At 38.1% G+C, this 26,088-nt stretch overlaps 1 protein-coding gene and 1 long non-coding RNA gene across 15 annotated transcripts in view; one reads left to right on the top strand and one right to left on the bottom strand.

Moving 5' to 3' along the window:
- The window catches only part of SORBS2 (sorbin and SH3 domain containing 2), a 166,508-nt gene that overhangs the window by 40,801 nt on the left and 99,619 nt on the right, over positions 1-26,088 (bottom strand). For 7 of the 14 annotated variants that reach the window (XM_068136931.1, XM_068136932.1, XM_068136934.1 and 4 more), the window contains 7 exons: positions 20,043-20,522; positions 14,993-15,137; positions 12,512-12,687; positions 6,941-7,007; positions 5,794-5,838; positions 4,398-4,581; positions 1,201-1,315 (listed from right to left, as the gene is read on the bottom strand). In XM_068136931.1, the coding sequence (XP_067993032.1) occupies positions 1,201-1,315; positions 4,398-4,581; positions 5,794-5,838; positions 6,941-7,007; positions 12,512-12,687; positions 14,993-15,137; positions 20,043-20,522 (1,212 nt within the window). Of the gene's footprint in view, positions 1-1,200; positions 1,316-4,397; positions 4,582-5,793; positions 5,839-6,940; positions 7,008-11,730; positions 12,307-12,511; positions 12,688-14,992; positions 15,138-20,042; positions 20,523-26,088 lie in introns of those variants that run through there. The other 7 variants (XM_068136942.1, XM_068136936.1, XM_068136940.1 and 4 more) reach the window with 4 other exon arrangements.
- On the top strand, positions 10,232-14,999 carry LOC137440626 (uncharacterized). The gene is made up of 3 exons (XR_010987206.1): positions 10,232-10,396; positions 10,684-10,750; positions 14,880-14,999. It is a non-coding gene; the product is annotated as an uncharacterized lncRNA (long non-coding RNA).

The following is a 26,088-nucleotide window of genomic DNA, read 5'->3' as shown; positions in this document are numbered from 1 at the left end:
CACTTCTGCAAAGACTTAAATATATATATATATATATATATATAAAAAGCTTAGTATTTTCTAGCTATCAAAAATTATATTCCTGCAAAGGCCACAAAAACACAAAGGAAAGGAGTTTAGTACAGATGTTTCACACTGTTGACTAGCTATTCTGGAATTAAATTCTTTGCTTTATTTATTCTAATTTGTAAAACAAATTCTGTGGGTGAGCATGTAATACAGTAGCAAACACTAGTCCAGTACTGAGCTCATAAACTCCTTTAAAACTGGACTCTGTCAATCATTTCAACCTCAAAAGTAAAGGACCAAGAAGAGAAAATACTGTCACAGATACACAACAGTTTTCCTAAACTAAGCGTTGAGTTAGCACAAAGGTACATTAGGAAGCCTGGGTTGAATGTGTCTTTCAGCAGATGAAAACTTCTGTTAATGGCCATTTTGCATGAATAAGCACAGCTCTATCACACATGCTTGCAAAAAATTCCACAACTGCAGTCATTATTTAGAAAGGAGGAATGAAGACTTTTAAATACACATTAATGTACACTTAGTAATCACAGAATCACAGGGGTTGGAAGGGACCTTTGGAGATCATCTTGTCCAATCCCCCCTGCCAGAGAAGATTCACCTAGGGCAGGCTGCAGAGTAATTGAGGCTGGAAAGGACCTCCAGAGGTTACCTAGTCCAACCTTCTGCTATGAGCAGGTCTAATCAGGTCAGGTTGCTCATGGCTTCCTTCAGGTGAGACTTGATCACCTGGAGAAATGGAGATTCCACAGCCTTTCTGGGCAACTGACCAAAATCTCCTTATGTATACAATTAGACACATCTTGCAAATGTAATTAGCTTATTTTTATGCATTAATTAATCGGATATCATGTGTGCTGTTAATACTACTGAAATGGAAATATGTACCAATTAAAAAAAGCATTTTCTATTGATTCACAGTTCTGCTCAGCATCCATTACACAGTGGCAGTTTGATTTATTGGAAATACCAGAAGATCTCAGCTTAACCAGTAAGCCAAGTCCACATTTTCAACAGAACTGTCAGGAAAGAGCAAGGACAAATTGCTGCAAAATCACACTTGAAAAGGGACCTTCAATATTAATCTAAATAGCTATCATCAGTGGTAAAGAACAAAAAGATAACTTCTCACCAAACCTTTTACTGTATTAAGACATTTCACTCGTGTCTTACCGGTCTTTCATGTTCAAGGATTGATGACTTTCCTGGCTCATACTCAAAAATACTTCTTGGTTCAGAACGGAACTTGCGGGTGTCTACCTTTCTGTCAGGGGGATCCCAGTCATTTCTAAATAACAAATATGAGCAATTGAGTTAATTTACTGTCATTGCCATTTGCTTTACAGCTCCATGTAAGAGAAACATGCAAAACCAAATGAACCTCAGCATAGTTTCCCTTTCCAGATTTCAGTTGGGCAATGTCTGGCCTTGCATCTCAATGTTTTACCACTGTGCCATTTTAACCTGTTTACAGCAGGTATACTCAGTACAGCACAAAAAATACTAGAGATGTCCAGCCTGTGTGACCACTCATACTTTTGTACTAACTACTGAACTGAAAAACTTCCTTGACATATTGTGTCAAAATACCTGGACATGCCTTCACAAATGTCAACTTTATTATACTTGTCTTATGCGTCATACTGCTATAGGCAAGTAGTAGATAACTTTGTCATCCCACAATATGATAGTAAGTCCATCCTGAAAAAGTTAACAAAATTTTAAGAGACAAAAAATGAGCTATTATTTTAAAAAACACTGTGAAAAATCTGATAGATGTTCTTTTTCCTGGTCTCTAAGTGGAACTCCTCCTGGGTATCACAGAATCATGGAATCCTAGAATCAACAAGGTTGGAAAAGACCTCAAAGATCATCAAGTCCAACCTGTCACCCAAGACCTCATGCCTACAAGACCATGGCACCAGGTGCCACGTCCAATCCCCTCTTGAACACCTCCAGGGACAGCGACTGTACCACTTCCCTGGGCAGCACATTCCAATGGCTAACGACTCTCTCTGGGAAGAACTTTCTCCTCACCTTGAGCCTAAAGTTCCCCTGGCACAGCTTGAGTCTGTGTCCTCTTGTTCTGGTGCTGGTTGCCTGGGAGAAGAGACCAACCCCCTGCTGGCTACAACCACCCTTCAGGTAGTTGTAGACAGCAGTAAGGTCTCCCCTGAGCCTCCTCTTCTCCAGGATATCCCTGCAGGATATCCCGCGCAGGATATCCCTACAAGCACTATACTGTTTCCATGGAAATTTGAATAGACAAACAAGAATTTGGCAATTGACTTAGGGGAACAAATTAATCCATTCTCTTTAATTATAAATTTGCTTTCAATTTAATAGTTGACAGGCTGGACTTGATGATCTTTGAGGTCTTTTCCAACCTTATTGATTCTATGATTCTACTATATCTCTTCAGTCATTTACCATTTTATGAATGGCTAGCTATACATTCTTGGGGGATAGTTAGCTGGTTACTATCACAGTGAGAGTTACCTTTTCATGCCACTTTTTGCAGTCACTATTTGTACTGCATTTGGAAAGTTGTACCTCACATATTTTTATTTAGCTCCATGTAAAACAACCCACCGCTAACTCATAGAATAGGTGAAAGGAAAGGCAAAATCCTATCTGCCACTGTCTGCATTTACAAGAAGAAAGGGAATACACTGATTAAATTCCATCAGTTCTGTCAGCCTTTCTGATGACACTTGGTTTGATTTGACCTGACATTATAATGCTTATGTCACATGTCTTAAAAAAAATCTATGGGGCAGTTTTTGTTTACAGTGTAAGTGTAATTTCTGGGACACAGACATCTCTATTTACAAAATGTCCTACATTTCAGGGGAAGTAGTTCTACAAGGCACTATTTTTTTGTTTGTTTTCACTGAGAAAAGCATTAGCTTTAGTGCAGAAAATTTTGTATTTTTTGAGAATGACCAGGAAAATGGAAGTGTTCCATTATACTGCAAGTCACTGCAGAAAAAGGAGTGCTGCTGAAAATCTGGTTCACACTCAGCTCATCCTAATTTAAAGCACTTAGCCTGTAATCATTTATGGACTATATTTTTGAGCCTAACTGTTAATGCAAACCATATCTTGCCTCCCAGCAAGACACATGTGGACCTAAGCCTTTTATGTGAGATTTTTAAAGACTCAGGCTTTACTGGCAATAAAAAAAAATATCTCCCAATGTCAGGCAAAGATTGACAAGTTATAGCTGTCAGCAGCAGGCAAAGCATAACTAATGCGTTTGCCATCCCCTGGCCTGGAGAACAGAGTTTCACTGCCTGTCTTATCATGCAGGAGATTAAAAGGAGAGGCTAAACTTCCCAATTCTGTGACCAAGGCATTTGGCCTAGCACAGGATGGTGACTCATAACTTCAGAGATCAAAGCTAAGCAGATCTACATTTTGGTGTCTTGTCATACACTTCTGTATGACAAGCTAAAGAAACTCAAGCCTCATGCCCTTTGTGAGGTAGGTTCAACTGTAACCCCTAGCAGCCCCAAGCCTCTTGACAGCTTGTCCTCAGCAGTACAAGTAAACACAATCTGTAATCACTGAGCAATCTCATTTCCCCCTGCAAGATCTGTTGTTGGTTGAGGGTAACTGAAAGGGGTATTCATGTAACCAAAAATTGGACAAAAAATTGGCCCTTTTCTGATATTAAAAATACACACATATATAAATGTATAATAACATAGTATTATATTAACACATAATATTAATGAATGTAATTACACACTGTAGAAAAAGCTTCTCCCTTGAGCAAATACCTCTGAATATGGTGAAGAGTCTATAGAGTTTGTGTACAGCTGGGAAATTGAGAAATTTGAAATGTTCACTTAATCCATGAGCACTTTCTTGATCTACCAAACTGGAGATGGAGGTTGGACAAATGGGGATATTGAGCCCTTCTGAGCTCTGGGGAAAACACGGGTTGAGTGCTACACTATTACAGCTTTACTCTCCCATGACCTTCAATTTACACTTTTTGGATCTTTTGTCTTTGCCACCAGATACCATGAATAGCCTTGCCTATTGAGAAACTAACAAGTCAAGACTGCTGCTAAAGCACAGATTGCTCTGAAACACAACAAGCAGGACAATTCCACTAATGATAATGAAAAATATTAAATGCTTGTGGTGGTATCAACTGCAAGAATAAGAACTTCCTATTTGTTGAAGAAATGGCAGCACCATGCATGACACTCATACTATTCATCATTATCACCAGGCTGTCCCTTGAATAAAGCCCTTTAAGTTGTATTTGTTTATAGCTGCTATTTCATCCTTTGTGAGACCTTGCAAGTGGATTTCTGTATATACCAAGAATACTTCTTGAAAATATACTGACTTACTTTTCTGTAGACCTCTCCCTCATACGATGTGGTGGTACTGGAGGTGGCACATGTGGAGGTGGTACAGGGGATGAGACCTTAAAGGCGTCAGAACTACTGTCAGAAGCGCTTTTAGACAATGGTCTGTATGTCTGTGTCTTTGCAGCTGGGTGTGCCTGAGCAGAGAAGGATGGACTGTAGCTACCTAATATAAAGCAAACCCAGAAATAGTCACAGCATGAGAATGAGTTTAATTAAGGGAAAAAAAAAAAAAGAACAAGAAAGCAAGCTACAAGAACCCACAGACTCAATAAAGCTGGAAGTTTAGAAAAATGTCTAAGTGTAGTTTTGAAAGTACTTTGCTATACATTATGTAGCTCATTAGAACAATTTCAATACATCTCTATATAGAAATACAAATGCACAGATAAAGTGCAGTATAGTTAAAATAAGTAAATCATTAATCTGAGGTGTGTGTGGGGGGGAGTTAATTGGTGCTTACATCCATCAGAGCTGCTAATGACAGCTTGTAATTAATCCCTAAGCTCACTTTTCAGTTATTCCATGTTCAGACATTAGAGGAAAGGTATGAAATGTACACCTTTCTCATCGTTAGTATGGGTCAGCAGGTAATAGTGTATCTTGAGGAGGATCAAAGGAGTCCAGACATCTCAAACAACTGACCCACAACAAGTGCTCTCAGCAGTACAGAAGCAGACAGTATGAGAGCAGGTTGAATGAAGCAAACACTGAAACGGGAGAATTCTGAATGACATTTTTGAACAAGGCACTAGGGCTGTTTGCACATATACGTTGTTCACACTTGAATTTTAGTTTTTGCATATAATTTTACCGTGGTTACAATCTTCTGAAAGACACAACGACTGTGTATCTTACATTAACATGCCTTGTTCTTGCAGCTAAATAACATCAACACCCGTGCCTATAGCAAAAGTGAACAAGACCATAAATTGACGTAATTTTTATTAGGCACTCTCACTGCATATTTTAAAAGGTGTTTTCAGAATATCCTTTTTGTCAGTAATTAGCATTTGTGCTTTCACACAGTAGTTGCCTTTTCATTTCAATAGGAAAAGGCTGTGTTACTCACAATGCTAGTGAAAATGAATGTAATGTAACTGAGAAGCTACAGTATTACAATGTACCCCATCTGCAGTAAGAGGCCTACAGCTGGAATTAATTTCTGTGGTAAGAATGAAACCAAAATTAAACTTTGTTTCATTTGGGGGTGGGAGGGTGGGGGTAGAAAGGCATGAAAAAACACCAACTGCGATGCAACAAGAGGATAGGAAGCATTTATATAAACATTATAAAAGCAAGCATGAATATTTAACTACCCTTGTTACTTGCTGACATTAACAAAAGACTCATTTTGAAGTGAGGGAATAATTCCTACCAGCACTGTATGCATATGCGGTATTATACACATCTGTGTCGTCATCTACAAAAACAAACAGACATGTTTCAGTCATGCAATATGTGCCAGTTTATCACAGCAATGCAGCTTTGCTTTTGCAAATACAAACAGAAGATTGGTAGGGCAATCAATCACTGTCTTTTCCTCATTTCACGGGTGTTTTCTCAAAACTGTCTCTTCCCATTACATTTATTATAGGCTATTTTTATGCTCTTACTGGTAAAATAGTACCTTCTGGTCATGACACCCATATTGTGTACTTACTGGTTAGCACTGAATTGCAAACACTAGCTTTTTGTCTGTTCTTCCCCCTTTTCTGAGCTCAATTCCTTCCTTTTGTCAGCTTTCCTCTACTAGAGACTATTAAACAGCTCTTATCACAAAAAGCAACCTCAAACATCTACAATGTGACTAGCATTAAAAATAGATTTGGAAACCAAAAATTCCTGGCTTACATTTTTTTATTCTCCCACTAAAATTCTTTGTGGCCATACTGAATGCAAGCTCTACCTAAGATGAATCAAACCTTCTTCCTTCCAGAGGAGTAATGAGCATAATTATAATAACCCTTTTTACAGTTTCTTGACATCCTTGGTGACAACCATAATAAAGGACATTAACTCTAAAACTAGTAATGTCAACAAAGCTCCACTTCAGCAAGATCAAATATGACATTCTATGGAAAAAAAAAAAACAACCAAAAAGTAATTCAGAGAGAAAAAGTGTTCTCAGAACAGCCTGTTTACTAGATCAGTCTCCTCTAGCACATGAGCTCTCCAAAAGAGAGCTGCCATGGTAGGGGACTTACAGTGGTCAATTTCTCATCCCTCAAACCAGAGATGAGGATCACTTCATTGAGCATTTCCATGGCACAGAATCACCATACTGATTGCGTTTCTATCCTAATCACTTTAGGTTTCACTTAATTTCTGCAATAAAATAAGTCCACTACAAAAGTTCAGCCTTTATCAGAGGCAAACAGCTCTCTCTGCAGTGAAACCTATCATTCAATGTACCTGCTTGATTTGATTAGTTACCTGCCACTTGGTGAACGCTTTTATTTTCACATAGCGAACAATCAAAGCACATTTGGGGAATGACCCAGCCAAGATGAAAGCATACTTACCAGGCCTATGAACCATGTGGATTTGCTTGAACATTGTCTTGTACCAATCCTTTGGCCTGTCAACTGTCTAAATAAAATGCAGTTTTTAAAAGTTAAAAAACAACAACTCAGACAATCAGTGTGTATAAATTTGATCTGACATTAAATGCTATTCTGGATGTCAAGTCCATTATGTTTTGTCCCCTATGCAACATAATCATTTTCATATAATCTGTTTTAAAGGTGTGTTTACGCTTTTCATCTCAGAACTCCTGTAACAAGTTCTAGAAGACACTGAAGAGACTGATTTTGGAGGTTACAGTGGTTAGGAGCATAGCAATTAATGCCAGATCAACAGTTCATCTTCTGAGTGCCCTGTATTTGAAACAATGAATGCTAGATACATTTCAGCAAAATACAAACACCACAGCAATAGCAAGCATGTAACAAGAGATTATTTTGAACTCCTGGCAATTTCCCAGTCAAACTATCTTAAAAATGTAATTGTTAAATAACACAGAAACCTTTGGAATGCTACCAAGAAAATAATTAGAACAACATTACGTTTGAGAGTAAATGTTTGGATTGCAAAAAAGTAGACTTTCCTTTTACTAGTTTTAAATTATCTTTCTAGGCAACCTAATTTAACTTATTTTTTCATTTTGAGAGAAGTGAATGCAATACGCCTTTCAATAACCACTCATTAAATTATACTTATCCTTCCTTTTGCAAACTATGCCATCCCAAAGCTCCCAAACTCTCCTCATATCATTGTGCTTCAATTTTTTTTAATCTGTTCTCCTTCTGCATTTTCTCTTTTGCTGCAACTTTCTTTAGGATAGGATGATTCAGAAAAATTGATAACACAAAGCCAAACATGTTTTTCAGTATTATTACAAGAGGGATGTGGAGGTGCTGGAACGTGTCCAGAGAAGGGCCACAAGGATGATCAGAGGGCTGGAGCACCTCTCTTATGAGGACAGACTGAAGGAGTTGGGGCTGTTCAGTCTGCAGAAGAGAAGGCTCCGAGGTGACCTAGTTGTGGCCTTCCAGTATCTGAAGGGGGCCTACAGGAAGGCTGGGGAAGGACTTCTCAGGATCTCAGGTAGTGATAGGACTAGGGGGAATGGAATGAAGCTGGAGGTGGGGAGATTCAGGCTGGATGTGAGGAGGAGGTTCTTCACCATGAGTGTGGTGAAACCCTGGAATGGGTTGTCCAGGGAGGTGGTCGAGGCCCTATCCCTGGAGGTGTTTAAGACCAGGCTGGATGAGGCTCTGGCCAGCCTGATCTAGTGTGGGGTGTCCCTGCCCATGGCAGGGGAGCTGGAACTAGATGATCCTTGTGGTCCCTTCCAACCCTGAATGATACTATGATACTAAAGTCCTAAAATGTTACTTGTTCTACAGTAACTAGAATAGCAAAAGTTTTAATGCAGATGTACAAATTACCTTCAAACCTCATGGTGCACAGGAATAATTCAAAAGGCTCCTCTTGCATTAGCTAATATTAAAGCTGCAATTGCTTTGCTCACTCCTCTTTACGATGAAAAGTGAAAATCCACCAACTAGTCTCTATAATCTTCTCAAAATAACCAACAGATCTTCCAGTGTGTCCATCTGGCACCATGCCATCTTTAGTGAATCACACTTTTGCCCTAAATACTTGTTACAGTTACTGTACATAATTAATCTGTTTTGTTAACAATAGTAATTAATGAAAGAGGCTAAGCAGAAAATGCTTCTGCATCTTGAGGAATAAATATGGGTTCTCATAAAATTGCCTCTAAGTGATTTTATATATATATATCTATAGATATATCTATAGATATGTAAAGAAAAAAAATTAAAAGAAGAGCTGACAGTCAAGTAAATAACTTAAGAGATCTGCTGGGTAAGAAAGTAATTTAAACAGAGTGTTATGATTTTTATTCAGCCCTGCTTGCCACAGATAAGGGAGATACAATTTCATATCAAGATCAGGTCCCTTCCCCCACCTACCAACATTCCTGTCTTTTGTCAAAGAGAAGATAATCAGAAGCTAATTTGGACCATTGGTTCCTTAAAGGTGCTAAATATCTGTGCTAGTGGTACTTTGCTAATAACTAACTGAATTTGAAACAAGTATGTTGTTTGGTGCCCCAAGACTGTATAGGTTCAGAGGTTTACGAGGAATTCCAGAAGGCCTGAAAGAATCTATGCTGATGGGCATAGTCTCCACAGTACTCTGTTTCCCACAGCATGACAAACCTGCAATGGTCCCATGATACCACAACTGCCTTCTGATTGTATTGTGCCAAGAAGAGCCTTCCAACAGAGCTTGACTCATTGATAGGCAAATAGATTGCAAAAGGTGCACAAATCTTACTACAGTGACCCTACTGTTTGTCCAAGGACAAAGTGAATAGATATCTCTGTGATGGATCCCCCTCATCAGTCAGTCCTCCACAAATCAACAGGATGCTTCCTGTAGAGATCAGGTATAGGAAGCTCCTACCTGACCAGAGAAAGCAGTCATTTGGCTTTACATTATGAATCAGATAGAATTAGTTAAGTTACAGAATAAATTAATATAAAAATCAATTTTCAGAATTTATATTCACTAATCTGACACAGCAACACTTGCTTGAGGATTGAGCAGTATTCACAATGCACCAAGCCATTCAAATGCCATCCTGCTTTGCATACATTATAGCTGTTGCAATTAAATCTTGGAACATGGCATCATCATATATGAATGAACAATCAGCCAAACAGTGTGAAGAGGACATAAGAAGTACCTACAGATGGTACTTAACAGAGCCCCAAATCAATGCAGTATTCTAATAATCCATCAGGAAGTATGCAATTAAAGGAGGCATTTATGACTTTCAGTGGACCTTCTCGTTAGTTTGCTTGTTTGTTTCCTAGCTGAAATATTACTTCACTAAATATGGTAAAGAAATTTGTATGGACTTGATTTCCCCCTCCCCCTTTTTAGTAAAAATCGGTCTTTTCAGTCTATAGAATCATTTTGACAGTGAGGCACGAAACAAACTTTCTGAACAGTCTAAAGCAGTGCAGTCATATTGCTCTGCTTTCCATTGATCTGTTCTTTTCCTTTCCTAGGATCCTGTCAGGGGTAAGCTCTGGCAGTGCCAGCTGACTGAATGCTTTTTCTAAGTGAACAGCACTTTCTCTTTTCCAAAGACTTCATTTTTAATGCCTTAGAATTTCACCGTCTTTGGGGCAGGGCTTGGCATTGTGACAGAACTTAACAATGATCTGAATTTTCGGGCTTCAGACTTGTACTTCCCAGAGCTGGCAGGAGCTCAAGTTGTATGGAAGGAACATGCTTACATGGGATGAAGGTTCTGAGAGAAGGAAAAGCTTTATAGCAATCCTTCCCCTCTCAGCAGCTTTGGACAGAGAGGGTTTGCAGGAATAGAAAGAGAACATCTCTGCTTTCCCTGGCTAAACAGCCATCACAAACCATGTTGTGTGAGTAAAGACAAGCTTGGAAGAAATAACTACATCCTGAATAACCTCTCTACTCCTGAAAAGCACTTCAAATCCAAAATACAGATACTCTCAGGTTCTAGTTTACAAGCTCATTGAATAGCAGTGTTTTGGAACACAGCATGTATGTTGCCTACCACGTGTACATCTGCATTTACAGCCTTTTTTTTGATAGATTGTTGCCATTTCCATAAAGACGGAATAACAAGAAACTTTTCACGTTTGCATGGAATGATGAACTCAATTTGAAAACTTCTTTCTCTCTTCAGACGGAGCGAGGCTGAACTTTCTGGGAGAAGATGCCTGTTTGGACTGCTCACCGACCTTGGAGAAAGAGTGAGTGATATCTCCTACCTTTTACTGTTCATGGGAAATGCAGTTACAGCACTTTTGCATGTTTCTGCATAGTACTGCACTTCTGAGAGGTGTCAGGTTGCAGCGTATTTGAGCCTTTTGCTGACAATTACACCTGTGTTCTTACACGACGGGGATACACAAGGCTCGGATAAGTTTGTGCACATCTAAAATGTAATCTCAAATACGTATCTTGAAAACAACCTCACTTTCAGCTAAATCCCAAAGATGCAAAATAAGGACACAAAGTGGCACATGAGACACTCACATGCATGTGCCGGCATAACTTTTTAACTGTCTTACTGCGAGAATCCTTTCTATAATACTAAGTTTACAAGCTGTAAGGTATTTTGAAATTGGAACATAACAAAAAATCAGAGCAAATCCAGCTGAAAAACATTCTAATTCAAGTTGCATTATGCTTTCAGGAGAAAATCTGAGACACTTAGACAACACAATTTGAAAGTCAAATATCGGCTGGCAAATTGCCAATGCTGTAAAACGCACTTGAGGAAGATTTCTCTTATAACCTTATGTAACTGATAATGCATCCTATTAGATCAATCAGCCAAACCCCCAAAACCTAAACAGAACAAACCCAGTTACTTTATCCTATATAAAGCATAAGGGCACATTCATTTTAAAAAGGAGTAGGAAACTAGAGCATTGTTGCAAAGAAGTCTCTTCATTTTTAAAAGATTCTGTTTGTATTACTCTTAATGTAAAAATCAAGCAAGAAATGCCAGAGTTTCCCCCCAGTCGTATGAAAACTGTCCCCATCTTACCACTTACTCTGATTTTTTTCCTATTGCTTTTCTCCATCAGTTCCTTATTTCCCCCCCCCCTAGTTTTTGAATACACTGAAGCAGTTCTTGGCAATACAACACAGCCCCATATGTCAATATTAGCAGAGAGGACACATCCAACAGCTGCTACATCCTTCCACCTCACAAAGACTTCACCTGCAAGGGCTCTGCCGCTTTCATCCTGGCTCCAACTCTTCTTACTCTTTCCCCGTCTAGCACAGCAGTCCTTCTCTGGCTGGGAAGGCCAGTAAGCATTTCCTTTACAGACCTAGTGCAGCTGCCACTGTGCTCTCTGGACCAGCCAGAAGAGGCTGCCCTGAGAGCAGTGGAAAGAATGCTTCATCAAAGTGAAAACAAAACTCTTCAGTTCGACATCCTCAGACCACTTAAGCCACTGACTAGTGGCAGATGATCAAAACTGGGCCAGTCACAATGGAAGGGCTTCCAGCCTATTCGTGTCACTCTGGGGCACAATGATCATATATTGCACTTCCATGAAAATGCCAGTCACATTATTATCAGAACAAAAGTATTCATCTCCCCACTACCCTGATAACATGAGAACCACTGTGCCAAAACAATGCAGAAGCATGAGACATACACGCACACCCCCACATACGTGTGCACAAATACACACCTTTGTACGCATGAAATTTGGTTTAGAAATCACAAAACACATGTAATTACTGCATCTCTCCAAAAAGGCAAGAGAGAGAAAATTTTGGCTGCTTCTAATTAAAACTAGAAACATGAGGTTGCCCAATTATGCTCCCGCCAGCACTCTCCTTTTCTGTCAACACACAATATTATATTCATGAGCTCGCTGATTACGCACACTGTATTCCACATTATATAAGACCAGAAGAATGTGAAAAACCCATTACCAACAATCAAATCATTGTATGAGTTCATACACAGATTCCCCAGAATTTCCTACCGTTCTAATTGCTGTAGGGATTCCAGATTCATCTACCGGGCCAATCCCTGCATAATGTGGAGCTTTAATGACCGTAATTTTTTTTTCCTCTTCTGAGGATCTACAGATTGGTATTGTACTGCTGGTGGTGGTGCTGCCAACAGTCTGAACATGCTGTGAGTATGTCTCTGTGGACTCTGTAAAGATAACATGACAGAATATTGTGTAAAATACAACAACCATGCTTCGTGCTTCCCTATTTACTTATGCTATACATAGACTGACAATAGCCTTAACCACATACATACACAACGCTGTAAACAGATTTATCTTATCCAGTACTTTGCTCTAGTTAATGTTACATTAGCAGAACAAAAATTTTTTTTAAGGGCCAGAGAGGCTATTTAATTCAGATATTCTTATATTAGAGGTACTTTTTCACAGCATTGTGCTGACAAATATCCCAGAAAAAAAAAAAGAAAGAAAAAAAAGATGGAATCCTCAGCAAATCTATCCAGAAATAATGGCAGAAATTTTTTTCCCCTGTAGAAATCACACTCGTGCACCTTTCCTATAAATTCACTGAAACTAGTGATATAATGTCAAAACTTCTCCCTCCTTCTCACTCTAGCAAACTATAGAAAATTGCTGTTGTGTAAGCACAGGAAACGATTCCATACAGCCCTCCACAAAGACTTAGGTGATATGTTTAGAAACATTAAGTTTTTATGAACATATTTTTAAATAATAATAAATTATATATAATAACAATAAATAAATTCTGATATACAATTTCATCTCTAAAAGTTATGTTAGCATGTTCGAGCAGAAAAACGGATCTCAGTAGCATGACATCTGTAGCGCAACCTGGTGATCTACCTACAGTACTTTACTACAGTACTTTAGGCTTGTGGTGACTTGCAATATTTATACCCCCTCCCCAAATCTCCCTTTACAATTAATGAAATTAAAACCCCCTAAAATGCAGAGTAATTCATTTAACAAAAATGCTGGAATGTGTCATCACTACTGCTGCAGACAATGTACTTCTTTCCTGCATGCAGGAAAACCAGCCCAATCTCTTCAGGCAGCCTGTTTCAGTAGATCAGTGGGCTATCGTGACAAAGCATCTTTTTTGGGTTTTCTGCAGTGCTTGTGAGACATTCCCAATGCAGGAGTGGAAAACAAATATTCCAGCAGCACTGGTGAAGATTACAATTGTCTGTGGACATTAACATCTGTTGATTCTTCTGATGCAGAATATTTGAATTGTAATATACATCAGCAAAAGGAGCTCTAGTGACTGGAAGCTCTAATTTTAATTTGAGTATTTCTGCACTCACTCCTGCTGCAGAGAGCTAGATTTGGCAAGGCTGTTTCAGTTGTTTACTCAAGTTTGAAATCCTGTACACATATATGGTGAGGGGCAACTCTGTGTGGCAAATGTCTGAATATTTGGGCCTTTTTCCCAAAATGCACAGTGCTAAATTTGGAAAACATTTTGGATTTGATCCTTCATTCTTCACAGGTCTCAAACTGAGGCCATCAATGGGATTTTCACATGAGCAAAGAGAATAAAACCAGTCATTGTGGAACCTGGGACTTCCACACCACGTAGGAATAAAAATAATGGGAAAATGCTTTACTTATTTCAGGTACATCCAAATCAGAACCATTAGACCATTAGATCAGCCAAGTGGAAGCATAAAAGGTTCTATAATTCTGAGAATGTGGGATGTGGAGAAGCCCACATGTACAGTTTTTGTACTTATTAATGTGATAGTGACAGCAGCATTTCTTGAAGCCGTGTCTCAAGACTGAGAGAACTGTCACCTAATTTCTATGCATACACAACAAAAATGTAAGTTCCAGGATCACATTCAAATTATTTTGCATGTATATTCATATCTGAATATGCAAAACCCTGATAGGAAAAGCAGCAAGCAAATGACTGTGCTGGAAAACCTGGATTATACTGAGAAAGTGCCTTTCTAAGGCTGATTCATAATTTTTTTTTCAAATAAAATTAACAATGCCCTACCAAAAAAAAAAAAATCACCATAAACAAAGTGCAGATTGACATGGCTGTAGGCATGTAAAAGTCCAGAACTCCTCCTCCCTTTGTTGGCAGCATATCTACTGAAGATTATGAAAGTTGTGGGGAGAACAATTGCATGAAGTTGGCCCTTAGTTTCTTAATGAAGGCAAAATCTGAAGGGGTTGCACAGGTTGAGCCATTTTGACATACACTCTTTCCTCAGTGAAGTCAATAGAAAGGGGTTAAGAGGTCACTGTTAGACATGTAATAAGACTTAATAGTTAACTCCAGATCAGGATTGCTATTGTATCTAACAATAAATACTATTCCTTTTTGCATTTACTTCCCAAGGTAGATGAATGGACAATACCTTCATTGTGAATGTGAAGCACTCTGCAATTGTTTGCATGTGAATTGGAATATGTTGCATAATGTTTAAAGCAAACATTCTGTGTGAGGCTTACCCATCATCCTGCCATGCTGCATGATAACAATGTTGGAATTGAGCGAAGCTGGTGGAGGGTAAGCTGAAGAAGGGGAAAAAGGCCTTTGAAAGTGACTCACTGGGCTGGCAGCAATGCCAGAGTTCCCATTCACGGTGATCTGAGCCTGAGAGAAACAAAACAATATCCCATTAAATTACACACAAAGCCTTCCAACTGCAATCCCTACAAAGAATGATGTAAGACTCATCCAAACAACAATTGCCAGTTGTCAGGTACCTAGCCATAACAGCATCTGCATTCACTGAAATATAAAACTTGTAACAAGGGGAGCAGAGTGTTTCTTATGTACCTTGTACCTCCCCCTTTTCTCTCCTCCTATGTGCTGTTTTTAAAGCATGCTGGAGTCATGGCAAGGTGACAGAATGACCATGGTCAAGGCAATAAAGATGGCACAAATAAGGTCTGCAGAGGTCTGACAGCAATAAAAAAGCGGCAGTAAAAGTTTCTCTCATTGTGTGACAATGGCTGCCTGCCACAGACGGCTCACTCTTGGAGAAATATTCCCGTAATGCACATGCTCAAGCCCTGTTGATATTAATGGGAATTTGCATGCAGATAGAAGGGAGAAGTCTTATTAAGACTAGCTGAAGCAAGCCAAATCTCCTTTAAAAAATGGAAGCCAGCTGGAGTGACTATGGAATGCTGATATGTAATCAATCACAATAAAAATAAATAGCACCAACAAAAAAAATCCACAACCACAAAACAACAGAATAAAATCAAATTATTAAGATGGGAAAGCTAAGGCGGTATAGCAGCATCACAAACCATCTGTTTTAGTCACAAGAGGTACTTCTGAAACAATCTGCTTCCCTGCCCCCAGCGTTAGAATCCCCACATGTGGACATGAGCATTTTCATGAGGAGTGTTGCAAGGATCAAAATAGAGATATTGAGAAAGCACTGGATGAAACAAGGGGGTAGTATTTCAGCAGAAAAGGGGGAGAAGCTCTCTGAAGCATCTCTTTTGATGCAGAACTCCTTCAGGAAGAGAATCGGAAGTGCTACAAAGTGCTTAATTGTATATAACAAAAGAGAACTAAACCACGCTGTAAATGTAAAACATTAAAGTATCTGAAGCAGCAAACCAGATTAAAACATATTAAAAACCATGTTATTTTTACATTTAAAAATGTAAAGTGTTACATGATCTCTCATATATGTTTGTATTTTGATGATTATGGATTTGATTCAACTTTTTAATATCTTGGCCTCCAATAGCTAAGAGAGCAAAACGAATTCTATATAGACATTATGTGAACTCTTCGATGCATTCAGGGGGTTCTCGTTTTAAGGATGCCTGTTTTCAGAACTGAGCTGAAAAGTTTGTGCTGCGGTCATGTCTCCATGAAAACTTTTGTGTTTAAATGTTTCTTCTCTCAATAAAGTCAAGAACCAAAATGTACCCTAAGTTGGCTTTTCTCACACCATCCTCCCTTCCAAAAGGACTTGGAGCTGTAAGAATACAAAAGCTACATGAGCTCAAAGATAGCAATTCAAGAGGTAGGAAGCCCTATTTTCCGATCAGGTTCCTAGATGAGGCCAGACACCTCTAGGCTACTTCAGGGTTTCACCCATTCTCTTTTCCTGCTGTTATCTTCTTGGGAAACTTGTTTCTAGGGACCTCCCACACCAAGGTCCAGAATCTTACACCTTCTTAGTCACTCAATATGACTTTTGTTTCTCTGAAGAGAGGAACAGAACTAGTGTTCTTTCCAGACTGGTAAGCTATTTCTATAAATTTCTGTAATAAAAAAGTCAAGATAATCTTATGATGGACTTTATCAAATAGCTGAGTTAGATAGTAAGGGTCCTACACTATATAATATACACTATAATGAAAACAAAATCCACACAGGTAGCTGATGTACATCAGCCATAAATGTGTATGTGGCATGTCCATATATGAACTTTTTGAGGTTTCTTCTAAAGATTTCAGTGTGTGTCAGCTCAGCTGTAATTTCTTAGCTCCTAATGACTTTCTGTTTGCTCACAGTTTCCATGAAGGTGGCTCTTGTATTTGTTTATGTAATGCATTTTGCACTGGGAGAGTTTGCTATGAAAGATAGTTTTGTGAACTTTTGAGCTTCAGGGGCCTTTTCTGCCCTTGGAATCCTTTGGAAGTTACTGACATTTCAATCTGAGAATGTAATGCTTTAGTTCCACATGACAGATCTTCTTCTCAGATTTTACAAGGAAGTGAAATCTTTAAGACGCCTATTCATGAGTCACATCTGTTACTTTCCTAGGTAATCTCTTCTGTGGGAAAATAAGATGATACAGAAAAGAATCATTTCACCAAAATGCACTTTCCTCCCAGCTTACTAATCAAATAAACTTTATCTCTTTCAAGCTATTCATTTCCCTAGGCTCCTTGAGTTAACTTTTCTCTTTTCTTCTCTAGTACACTTTTACCTGTTTTCCACTGGTAGCAGAGCCACCTACTCTTTGTGCTAGCTAATCAATCTCTTGTAAAGACACCTTCTGGATACTTGGCTTTAATGTCATTTAATTTTCCTGTGCATCCAAAAGACCAGCTCTCTGGACTTCTGAATCAGCGCAGAAAGCATTCATTTGGGACTGGAGCTGCTTTCCAACATTTTTCCTGCTGAGGCTGGTGGCAAAGGGAAAGAAATCCCACTACAGGTGTCTGAGCAGCTTTGTGCAACAATGCGGCACTGCACAGCACACTTCTAGCCTCAACACTGAAGTAGGCTAAAATACTCAGGATCAATTTGTGAAGCTCGAGACAGTCTTGGAACTTGGGAGAGAAAAAAAGTCTAATGTGTACCTTCCATTTCCAAGTTTCCATTCAATTCCACAACTTAAAACTACATAAACAAAAAGAACCCATGAAAATTACTTCGTAAGGCAAATGTTTATAATGGGAATAGAATCAGAAAAACTAGTGTTTAAAAACAGCTGTTTCCCAATTTTAACTCCAGTTCTAAGCATAAACCCAAATAAGAATTACAATTCTCATACTTCCTGTTTTCAAAGAAGTCACAATCTTTGACTAAAAATATGGCAAATTAACTATGTTTTTAGGTCTGCCTTTTGCTTGGTATATTTTAAAGTTTTGTTGATTCAGCTCTTCCTAATGCTGTTTCTCCTAATAGCTGTTGTAACCTCTTTTTGCTCTCATGAAGTACCCCAAGAATAATCAAACATCCCCAACGTGGACATAATGTCTTTGAAAGCGTAGTTCTTATGGAGGCACAGTGCTGGATAGCACAATCCTGTACTACTTTTACTGTTCACTCAGTGATTTTCATCTACAAAACCAATAGGAGTGTCCTTTGAGAATGAAGATCATTACAGGAGTAGAGCACAAGTGTCTGTCATCAGTTTCCCCATCATCTTCTCATTTCACAGACACATTTATAGTCACCTGGCCCTCCTCTACACAGGATGGGAGACTTAGCCTTTTCTACACAGCAGAGGTGGGTCTTGCCAGCAGTTTATTTTCTATGGGGCTCTTAGGACTGAGGATATTTCTCCTCTGATGGGATACTCATCCTTCCTCTTTGGCCACTAGTGATGTACAACGGCTACACTCACCCCTGTCAGGTCTAAGAGAGAAAGTGGTGGTCAGACCTGAACTTAACATATCTTTCTATAGGAAGACAGCCCAAAAATGGAAAGAAGGAAGGACTGTTCACTTTAGCTTACAAAAGCAGTGCTCAAAGAAAACAAATACAGTTAGGTGATTATTTCAGAAGCTGGTTAGAAGAAAAGCTAAGTGTTCTATTCCATGCTTCCCAAAGCTAGTAAACAGTCATGTGTTGATTATGCCTTATTTACACATTCCAGTCTATACTGATTATGCTATCTTTGGTTAGAGCTACTGGGCTATATGTAGATTCACAGTACAGATTCCTCAAAATACATAAATAGACAAATAAGTGGTTTCAGAGCTGTGTTACAAGAGTTAGGAATTATGGATTTTACATGCCTGTTATTAATGTATTTATTTTTTTAACAGCATCTAGAGTACACAGAGACAACAGCTTTCCAGGTGACTATGTGCAAGTGTGAGCTCAAAACAGTTTAAATAAAATATACATGATATTGTTTGATCTTTTCAGATGTGAAAATTATTGCATGCTGAAGTGTTTGTACAAAGTTTGAACACTGTCATGACCCTGTAAATCTTTGGTCTCAGAACATCTCTCTGTTCTGTAATTCAGCAATTAATTGATCCATCTAAATGAAGGCTTTGTTCTGACTCATTTTAATACTGCAGATAAGCTCAAGAGAAATAGGAAGTGATCCGGATTTGACCCACATTCCATACTTTCTTTCTGCCCATATATGATTGTATTAAGATACAGAAAAGTGAACGTATGTATAAAATAGCTAACTGCGTGACAGATTGTTTCCTTAACAAAAAGTAACAGGACACTTGTGTACTGTAAGATTATTTATGAAGTTCCCTCCTGTAAGAAACAGTGCTTAGGACAGGAAAAAGGTTAGTTGAGAGAAAACATATAGTTTTGTGCAGTCAGTGGTCACAGCTGGGGAAAAACCCCAAAAACCTGTGTTAAATAGTGCCAACATTTACTATGAATGAAAAAAGTTATATTATGGAAATCAGTACTTCAGTAAAAAACAAGAATTGTGGTAGTTCCCAGAGGCCATAAACTCACAAACCTGTATGTTACTGACAACAATTTAAATTAATGTCTTCAAACTCTACAGAACACTTGCTTTTAATACATTTGGAACAGTTATTTATAGAATTTATTGTCTTTTAGTTTCAGCAAACTGTTCAATACACCTCAGCTGACCATACAACTGTGCAACAGTTTAATACCACTTTCCCATTACCAAATCTGCTATGATCTTTTTTTCCCACAATTGTTGCAAATAAATACTGTCAGACTGAACACAGCAAAATAATAACTGTCCATGCAATGGGATGACAGACAAGTTTGAATTCTGAATTCTGTTCCACTTTGACAACCTGTTTGAACAAAATGGAGGAGGAAAAAAGGAAGCATAATTACATGAGAAGTGGCAGCAGTGTTGGTTAAGGTGGTGCCATCTGACACAGCAGACATCTGGCTCAAGGTTGGGGAAGGTGTTTCAGAGCAGTCAGTAGTATCATAGCTACAAGTCTGCAGCTCATCTAGAATGGCTGTGGAGGACTCACTCACTGTGCGGGAGGAGCACTCACTCATGGCAGAATCTGTGCTTACAGAGGCTGTTTCATTCCTGTGGATAACACTTTCAGAAGCTAGGTATGGGCATTTACAGGAAAATTGTGAAAGGGCTGGGGTTTTATAAAAGCGTGAAGGCAAAAAATCATCAAACATTGGTAAAGAATATGGTACTGGGTGGGTGCCACTGTCTGGTGAGAAAGAGGCTCTGTTAACTGGTACCACAGGATGAGGAAGAGGCAGTGGAGAAGCTTCTGTTGCTGTTTGTCTGTGTGTCTGTGAAGCATTTACCTCCATCACAGGGGCAGTTACTTTCTGGTTTCCAAGCTGAGATTTGAGGAAAAAAAAAATAAGAAAAGAAACAGATTACCAAATGAATAAAAAACTTCCCTTTGCCTCTTGCTGTGTGTAGGAGATTTACAAAAGTGTTAAGTTTTTCAGTAGCCTGAGGAAGTTCACATTCACATGGATTAGGAAATAAATCAACCATGCTCTATATTACAAGAGAAAAACACAAAAGGGATGAATGCATCAAATACTAGTGGAAGCAATGCCAGAAACCATAGTGTACTGGGTATGAATATATGCATAAGGTACTGCATCCATTAATGATCTCAGTTATGCATCAGGAAGGTTCACACTATTTTATACTTTACATAAATATGATAGTAGAGAATGCCATGCTCATTTTGTTTCTAAAAGCAAAGGAGGATATACAAGTCTGATCTCTCTAAACATTGCTCTCTTTTTTTTGGTCAAAAAACAGGTATAATTTTGAAATTAACTGCAATACACAGGACTTGCAGGGCTACAAGTTAAATGGAAACACTGATATTGAATAGTCAAATGACCTGCAAGCATTAAGTTGTGTTGCCTCTTGTGATAGAATAGATCTTCTCCATTGTCTCTTTAATAAAAACATTTGGATGACCTTGGATTTTCCAAGCACCCTGGAGGCACCCTTTCAGCCTACTGGGTAACACGTACACACAGGAGCCTTTTCAATGTTAGAGGACACAAGGATTGTTAGGGTGACGGGTATAAATCTGAGGATCAACAAAGACTGGCAACACAAGAACAGGACAGAGATGACTTTGAACCAAAACAAAACACACTAAGTATTTCCCCTCAGCATAATTCCTTAAAAGTATAAGGGAATATCCTCATAAAACTGCTTCTGAAAACTGGCCCAGAACGTACAAGCTGTACATTCTTTTTACTTCAAAATAGTCACAGGCCTCCATGTTTAAACTAGTCCTGAATCTGGCTTTTTGCATCTGCAACTTCTTTTTGAATTAAAGATATATGAAAAGCATGTTGGCATCCAATCTTTGTTAAACAGCTGCACAAATCCTACACTCTTAGCCACAAGCTTTAAAATCAGTTCCTGAAGTACATCAAAATACTGCCAACTTCAGCACTAACAGTTTCACTTTTAATAGGGCTGAGGAACTCTGGAATAGCTGCAGGGAAAATGTGCAGGATTTATGTAAAATAGAGGATGGTATGATACCACATGCAGTAATTACTACATAAAAAAGCAGTATTTACTCACAGGTATCCCATTATTACCAATAATATCATGGCTATTTCCTACACTTGAAATAGGCAGATCATGTTAATCATTCAAAAAAATGTGCCAAGCCATCAGATTAAAATGCCATTTTGGCATTTTAATCCAAAAATCTCAAAATATCTTCTAAAGCCCTTATGGAAGACTTGGAACACAACCCAGACTCTGCTACTTATGAGGAGGTCACTAAGGGTCTGGTTCCATAATTCTTGCTGAAATCAATGAGAATGTATACAAAGAACCCTACTCAGGCCAATGGAACCATCCCTTTGAAATAGAATTTCAGAAAAGAATCTTAAGCATGTTATCTACCACTTGCTCCAAATCTACCTATCACTTGCTCCAAATGGCTCAAAAGAACTCATTGGCATTACTGGACCTCTGGGGCTACATAAAATTAGCCAGAAGCTGCGGCCAAAATCTGCAGTTAGAACAGCGAATAAACTTAGTTGAACAGCTTAAAAACCAAATCTTAGTCACAGCAATATTTCAAATTTACAATTGAAAAGAAAAAAAATAATAATAAATGAAACCTTTCCATAGAGTAAATCTGAGCAGATTACTTCTTAATCAGAAAATCAATAACAGTGAAAATCAACAACAAATAATTGACTGGAAAAGGAGATATGATTTTTAGAGATAACAAATTTGTCAATGGGAACTTCAAAGGAAAAATGGAAAATTATGACAATAATTTTATGAAAAATAATCATATGCAGACGTGAAGCAGACATCATTTTAAGGCAAGATCTGTGGGGAGTAGTATGAGTTTACTAATGACACCAAAGTGCTGGCCTTGCTTCAACAGTCAAGGCACAGATACGGAGACTCAGCGATAAGTAAACAAACTCATTCTGTTAATACACAGAGCATAGGATATCAAGGGTTCAAGATGTGTGGATTACATACACATAAGCAGTAATTTCACCTCACAGATACATACAAGGAAGACAGAACCATAATTCATGATTAATTTGATCACCCGTGTCACAACTCAAGAGCTCCAGGAAAAGACATGAATCAAGAGATCACAATGCAATTATGAGGCAGAGCCAGTATGAAGCTCTGAAGGCCTTGATACCAGATATTCTCTCAGCATCCCCAAAAGAAAAGCTGCATATGAGTGAATCAAAATACATAAATTCATCTCTAAATTGTTAATAACAGGAAATTTGTTGAGATTTGAGAAATCTAGTAAGCCTTCTGGCTTTAAACTGGTAAGATAGCCTGGATGCTTGAGAAAAGAAGGGATGGACAACATAGGAAGAGAAATTCAGGGTGCATCCAGAGAGCTAATGAAATTGAGTTCTTAAAGAATTAAGTTCGTTGTGAGTGGCAAATAATAGCTGATTCTGTCAAGCCATATTCTTACAAAGAATAGAAAGCTATTCTTACAACTTGGGTAGAAGGAATGCAGTAATTCTAGGTACTGATTCCCAACATGGAGTTTTTCAGCTTTATAGACTAAAATGGCTGACATGGTGATTTAAATCATAATTACAATTAAAAAAAATTACATTAGTTAAAAACCATGGAGTGTTGGTAAACTCTAAACCAGTTTGGCTATTACCAAGCCATAATTTTCATTACTGTGAAAAAGATGAGGAAAAGTCTGAATACATTCCAAAAAACTTTTTATACCAGTTCCACTCAGTGTGCTTCAGATTAAGGTTGTTATGGTTATTATAGCACATGAAATTTTAGCAGAAGTGAGGCAGATTAAATGTCAAACAGGTACTTAATTAGAATGATGAAAAACTAGTTAGACTACATATTTATGTTGGGCTGCAGAGCAACACTTGAGGAAGAGAGGTAAATGTCATCACAGCCTGGAAGGAAAATGAAGGTCTCAAGTGCAGCTTTTTGCTGGTCCTTAGTAATGTCCACCTTTCAGCAAATCATAAAATGTCAGGCCTGAAGAATATGGCTGCTACCCAATTCACATGAATTAGAGATGTGACCATAATATAAGCTTCAAAACCAGTTAACTATCTTTTTAATTCAAGATCTGTGGGGAGTGGTATGAGGATACTTCTGACACCAAAGTGCTGGCCTTGCTTCAACAGTCAAGACACAGGTAAGGAAACTCAGAGATAAGTGAATAAACTCATTTTGTTAATACATAAGCAGAGTTTAGTAGTCAACAATCAAATTGCACTCATACACTTGCACAAATGGGTAAAAATACCTCTGTTTTTAATTGTTAAAAGCTGATGTCAAAATGTCCAAACTGATGCTGCAAGTTAAAATCCTATGCCCATTTTTACTACCTAGCCAGATGGAATTCAGCCTTTCTGCAATACTATGCTAGTGATACAGAACTTAAAATGACAATTATGTGCTTGATTTGCTTTGCTTGGCATCTGTCCCCAAACACTGAAACCTATCTTCTCTCTCTTCTACATAATTCAAAGTATTGTCAATAGCTAACAAACAGTAATGTATGGGATAACCCCTCCACTATTCCTGAATCAGTTTAATTCCAGGCTTATTTTCCTTGATTTATTGGTCTACAGATGCAAGGCTGACAAATGAACACTTTTATAAAAGTCTAGAATAGCAGTTTTTGTTCCTCCAGGACACCAGAACTAAGCCAAGTGTTCACTCATCCATGGAATTAAAAAAATAACCAAAACAGGACAAATGTCTTGCATTCTCTGTTTTAGAAAGCAGTATCTAGAACAGAAGGACATTTATGAACCCAGAAACAAAATGAATACAGCAATACGGGGTGTTTTGTTTAGGAGATGCAGCTCAGAATTCTTCAGAACTTCTTCCCATATGAGATTTGGCCAACAGAATTAGTCTTTATTAGCCTCGTACTTACAAATACTAATGGCTCTGTTGAAATTGATTAGGTTATTTCTGCTGTATCTGCAGTAAGGTATAGAGCAGTATCCCTTGAGTTTGCAATAATGTAAACTAATATTGAGTAACTTGGATGCATCTCTTTCATATGTACTTTTAAAGGCTTTAACCTTTCTCTATGTACAAGTATTTACAAAACATCACTTGGTGAGTTATACCACACTTCTGCTTGCTCAAAAAGCTTCAGCAGATAAGATCTGAAATGAAGCACAAACAGGAACACAAAAGTAAAAAGATGCATTAAAAATGTTGTGCATGGACTTGGATCATACAAACTCTCTTGGCTGTATTTTCCCATGCTTTATGACATGATACACATGTTCCCTACACATGTAGATAGTATTGCTCATCCACCACCTCTTAAGTGATGAGTAGCCAGTCTTCCCTCATTTTCCTCCACATACATAAACCCAGACGCAGAGGGAGAGCTGTTTGTTTTTTCCAGGGCTTAACTTAATATATTTAGTTTTGAGTGTTTGTGTGGCTGTTCTGCACACTGCTAATCCTAACCTACAATCTGAGATCATACCTAGAGGATATTGTTTAACACAACAACATATGAGCTCCCTATATTTTAACTGGTGCAGAAAGTCCTGTAGAGCTTCCAAACCTAGAACAATTTAAAAACTGAAAGCGTCATCATGGATAGTATACTGAGAGTTGATTTGTCTATGTGAGAGAAATTGAGAACTTCACAAATACCATGAGACATAGTTCTAAAGGTGATCATAATTTGGGGGATTGGTTAGAACAGTTCCAAGATTTCAACTAGATATCTGAGTCAAAAATTAGATCTTTTAAGATATATACCTGTAGCCTTTATTTCTAACTTTAACCCAAGGCATCCTGCCTGTGGGACCTCATCTGATACAGAATTTTACATCATTTTGTGCTGATTTGTACTCTAATTTTAGCTATGTAACATAAAGTTAGTTCAACATCAGGGAGTATGTCAGCTGAATTTTGTGAGCAAGAAATATGAATGCAGTTTGAAAAGCTGGCTACATTCCTTAATGATCCCTGTGATCAGCTGAGATGTTGTTATTTTATTCAAAAAAACCCAGCTGTCAAATTTCTGGTCCTTCTTCCCACACACTGAAATCAAGAAGGCAGAAAAATAAGTGTAGAATTGCCAAACCATTCATAGCTCTTTTCTAACTTTTGTCAGCTCATAGTGAAACTATAACAGATTCTAAAATAAAAATAAATTGCAAAATGTGTTTTGACTTTTGAGTTATTGAAAAATAAAAAAAAGGCTGACTAAAAATAATTTATCTTTTAGCTTTCTGATTTGTGTATTATTTTGGATCATAAACAAAGAGAAAAGGTATTTCCCCTAATTCTTCCTAACAGTTATAATACTTCTTTCTGCTTGAGAGACCCTTTGATTTATCTGAGCATATATAAAGCATCGTAATGCTAAGAGGCTGAATAACTGGTTTTCAGCAAAAA

Source organism: Melanerpes formicivorus, unplaced genomic scaffold (assembly GCF_026170545.1).
Source record: "Melanerpes formicivorus ecotype bairdi unplaced genomic scaffold, bMelFor1.0.p_v2 SCAF_4, whole genome shotgun sequence".
In the NCBI taxonomy this organism is placed as follows: Eukaryota; Metazoa; Chordata; class Aves; order Piciformes; family Picidae; genus Melanerpes; species Melanerpes formicivorus.
Note: the sequence above shows the minus strand (reverse complement) of the source record. Positions and strands in the feature narration are given on the sequence as shown.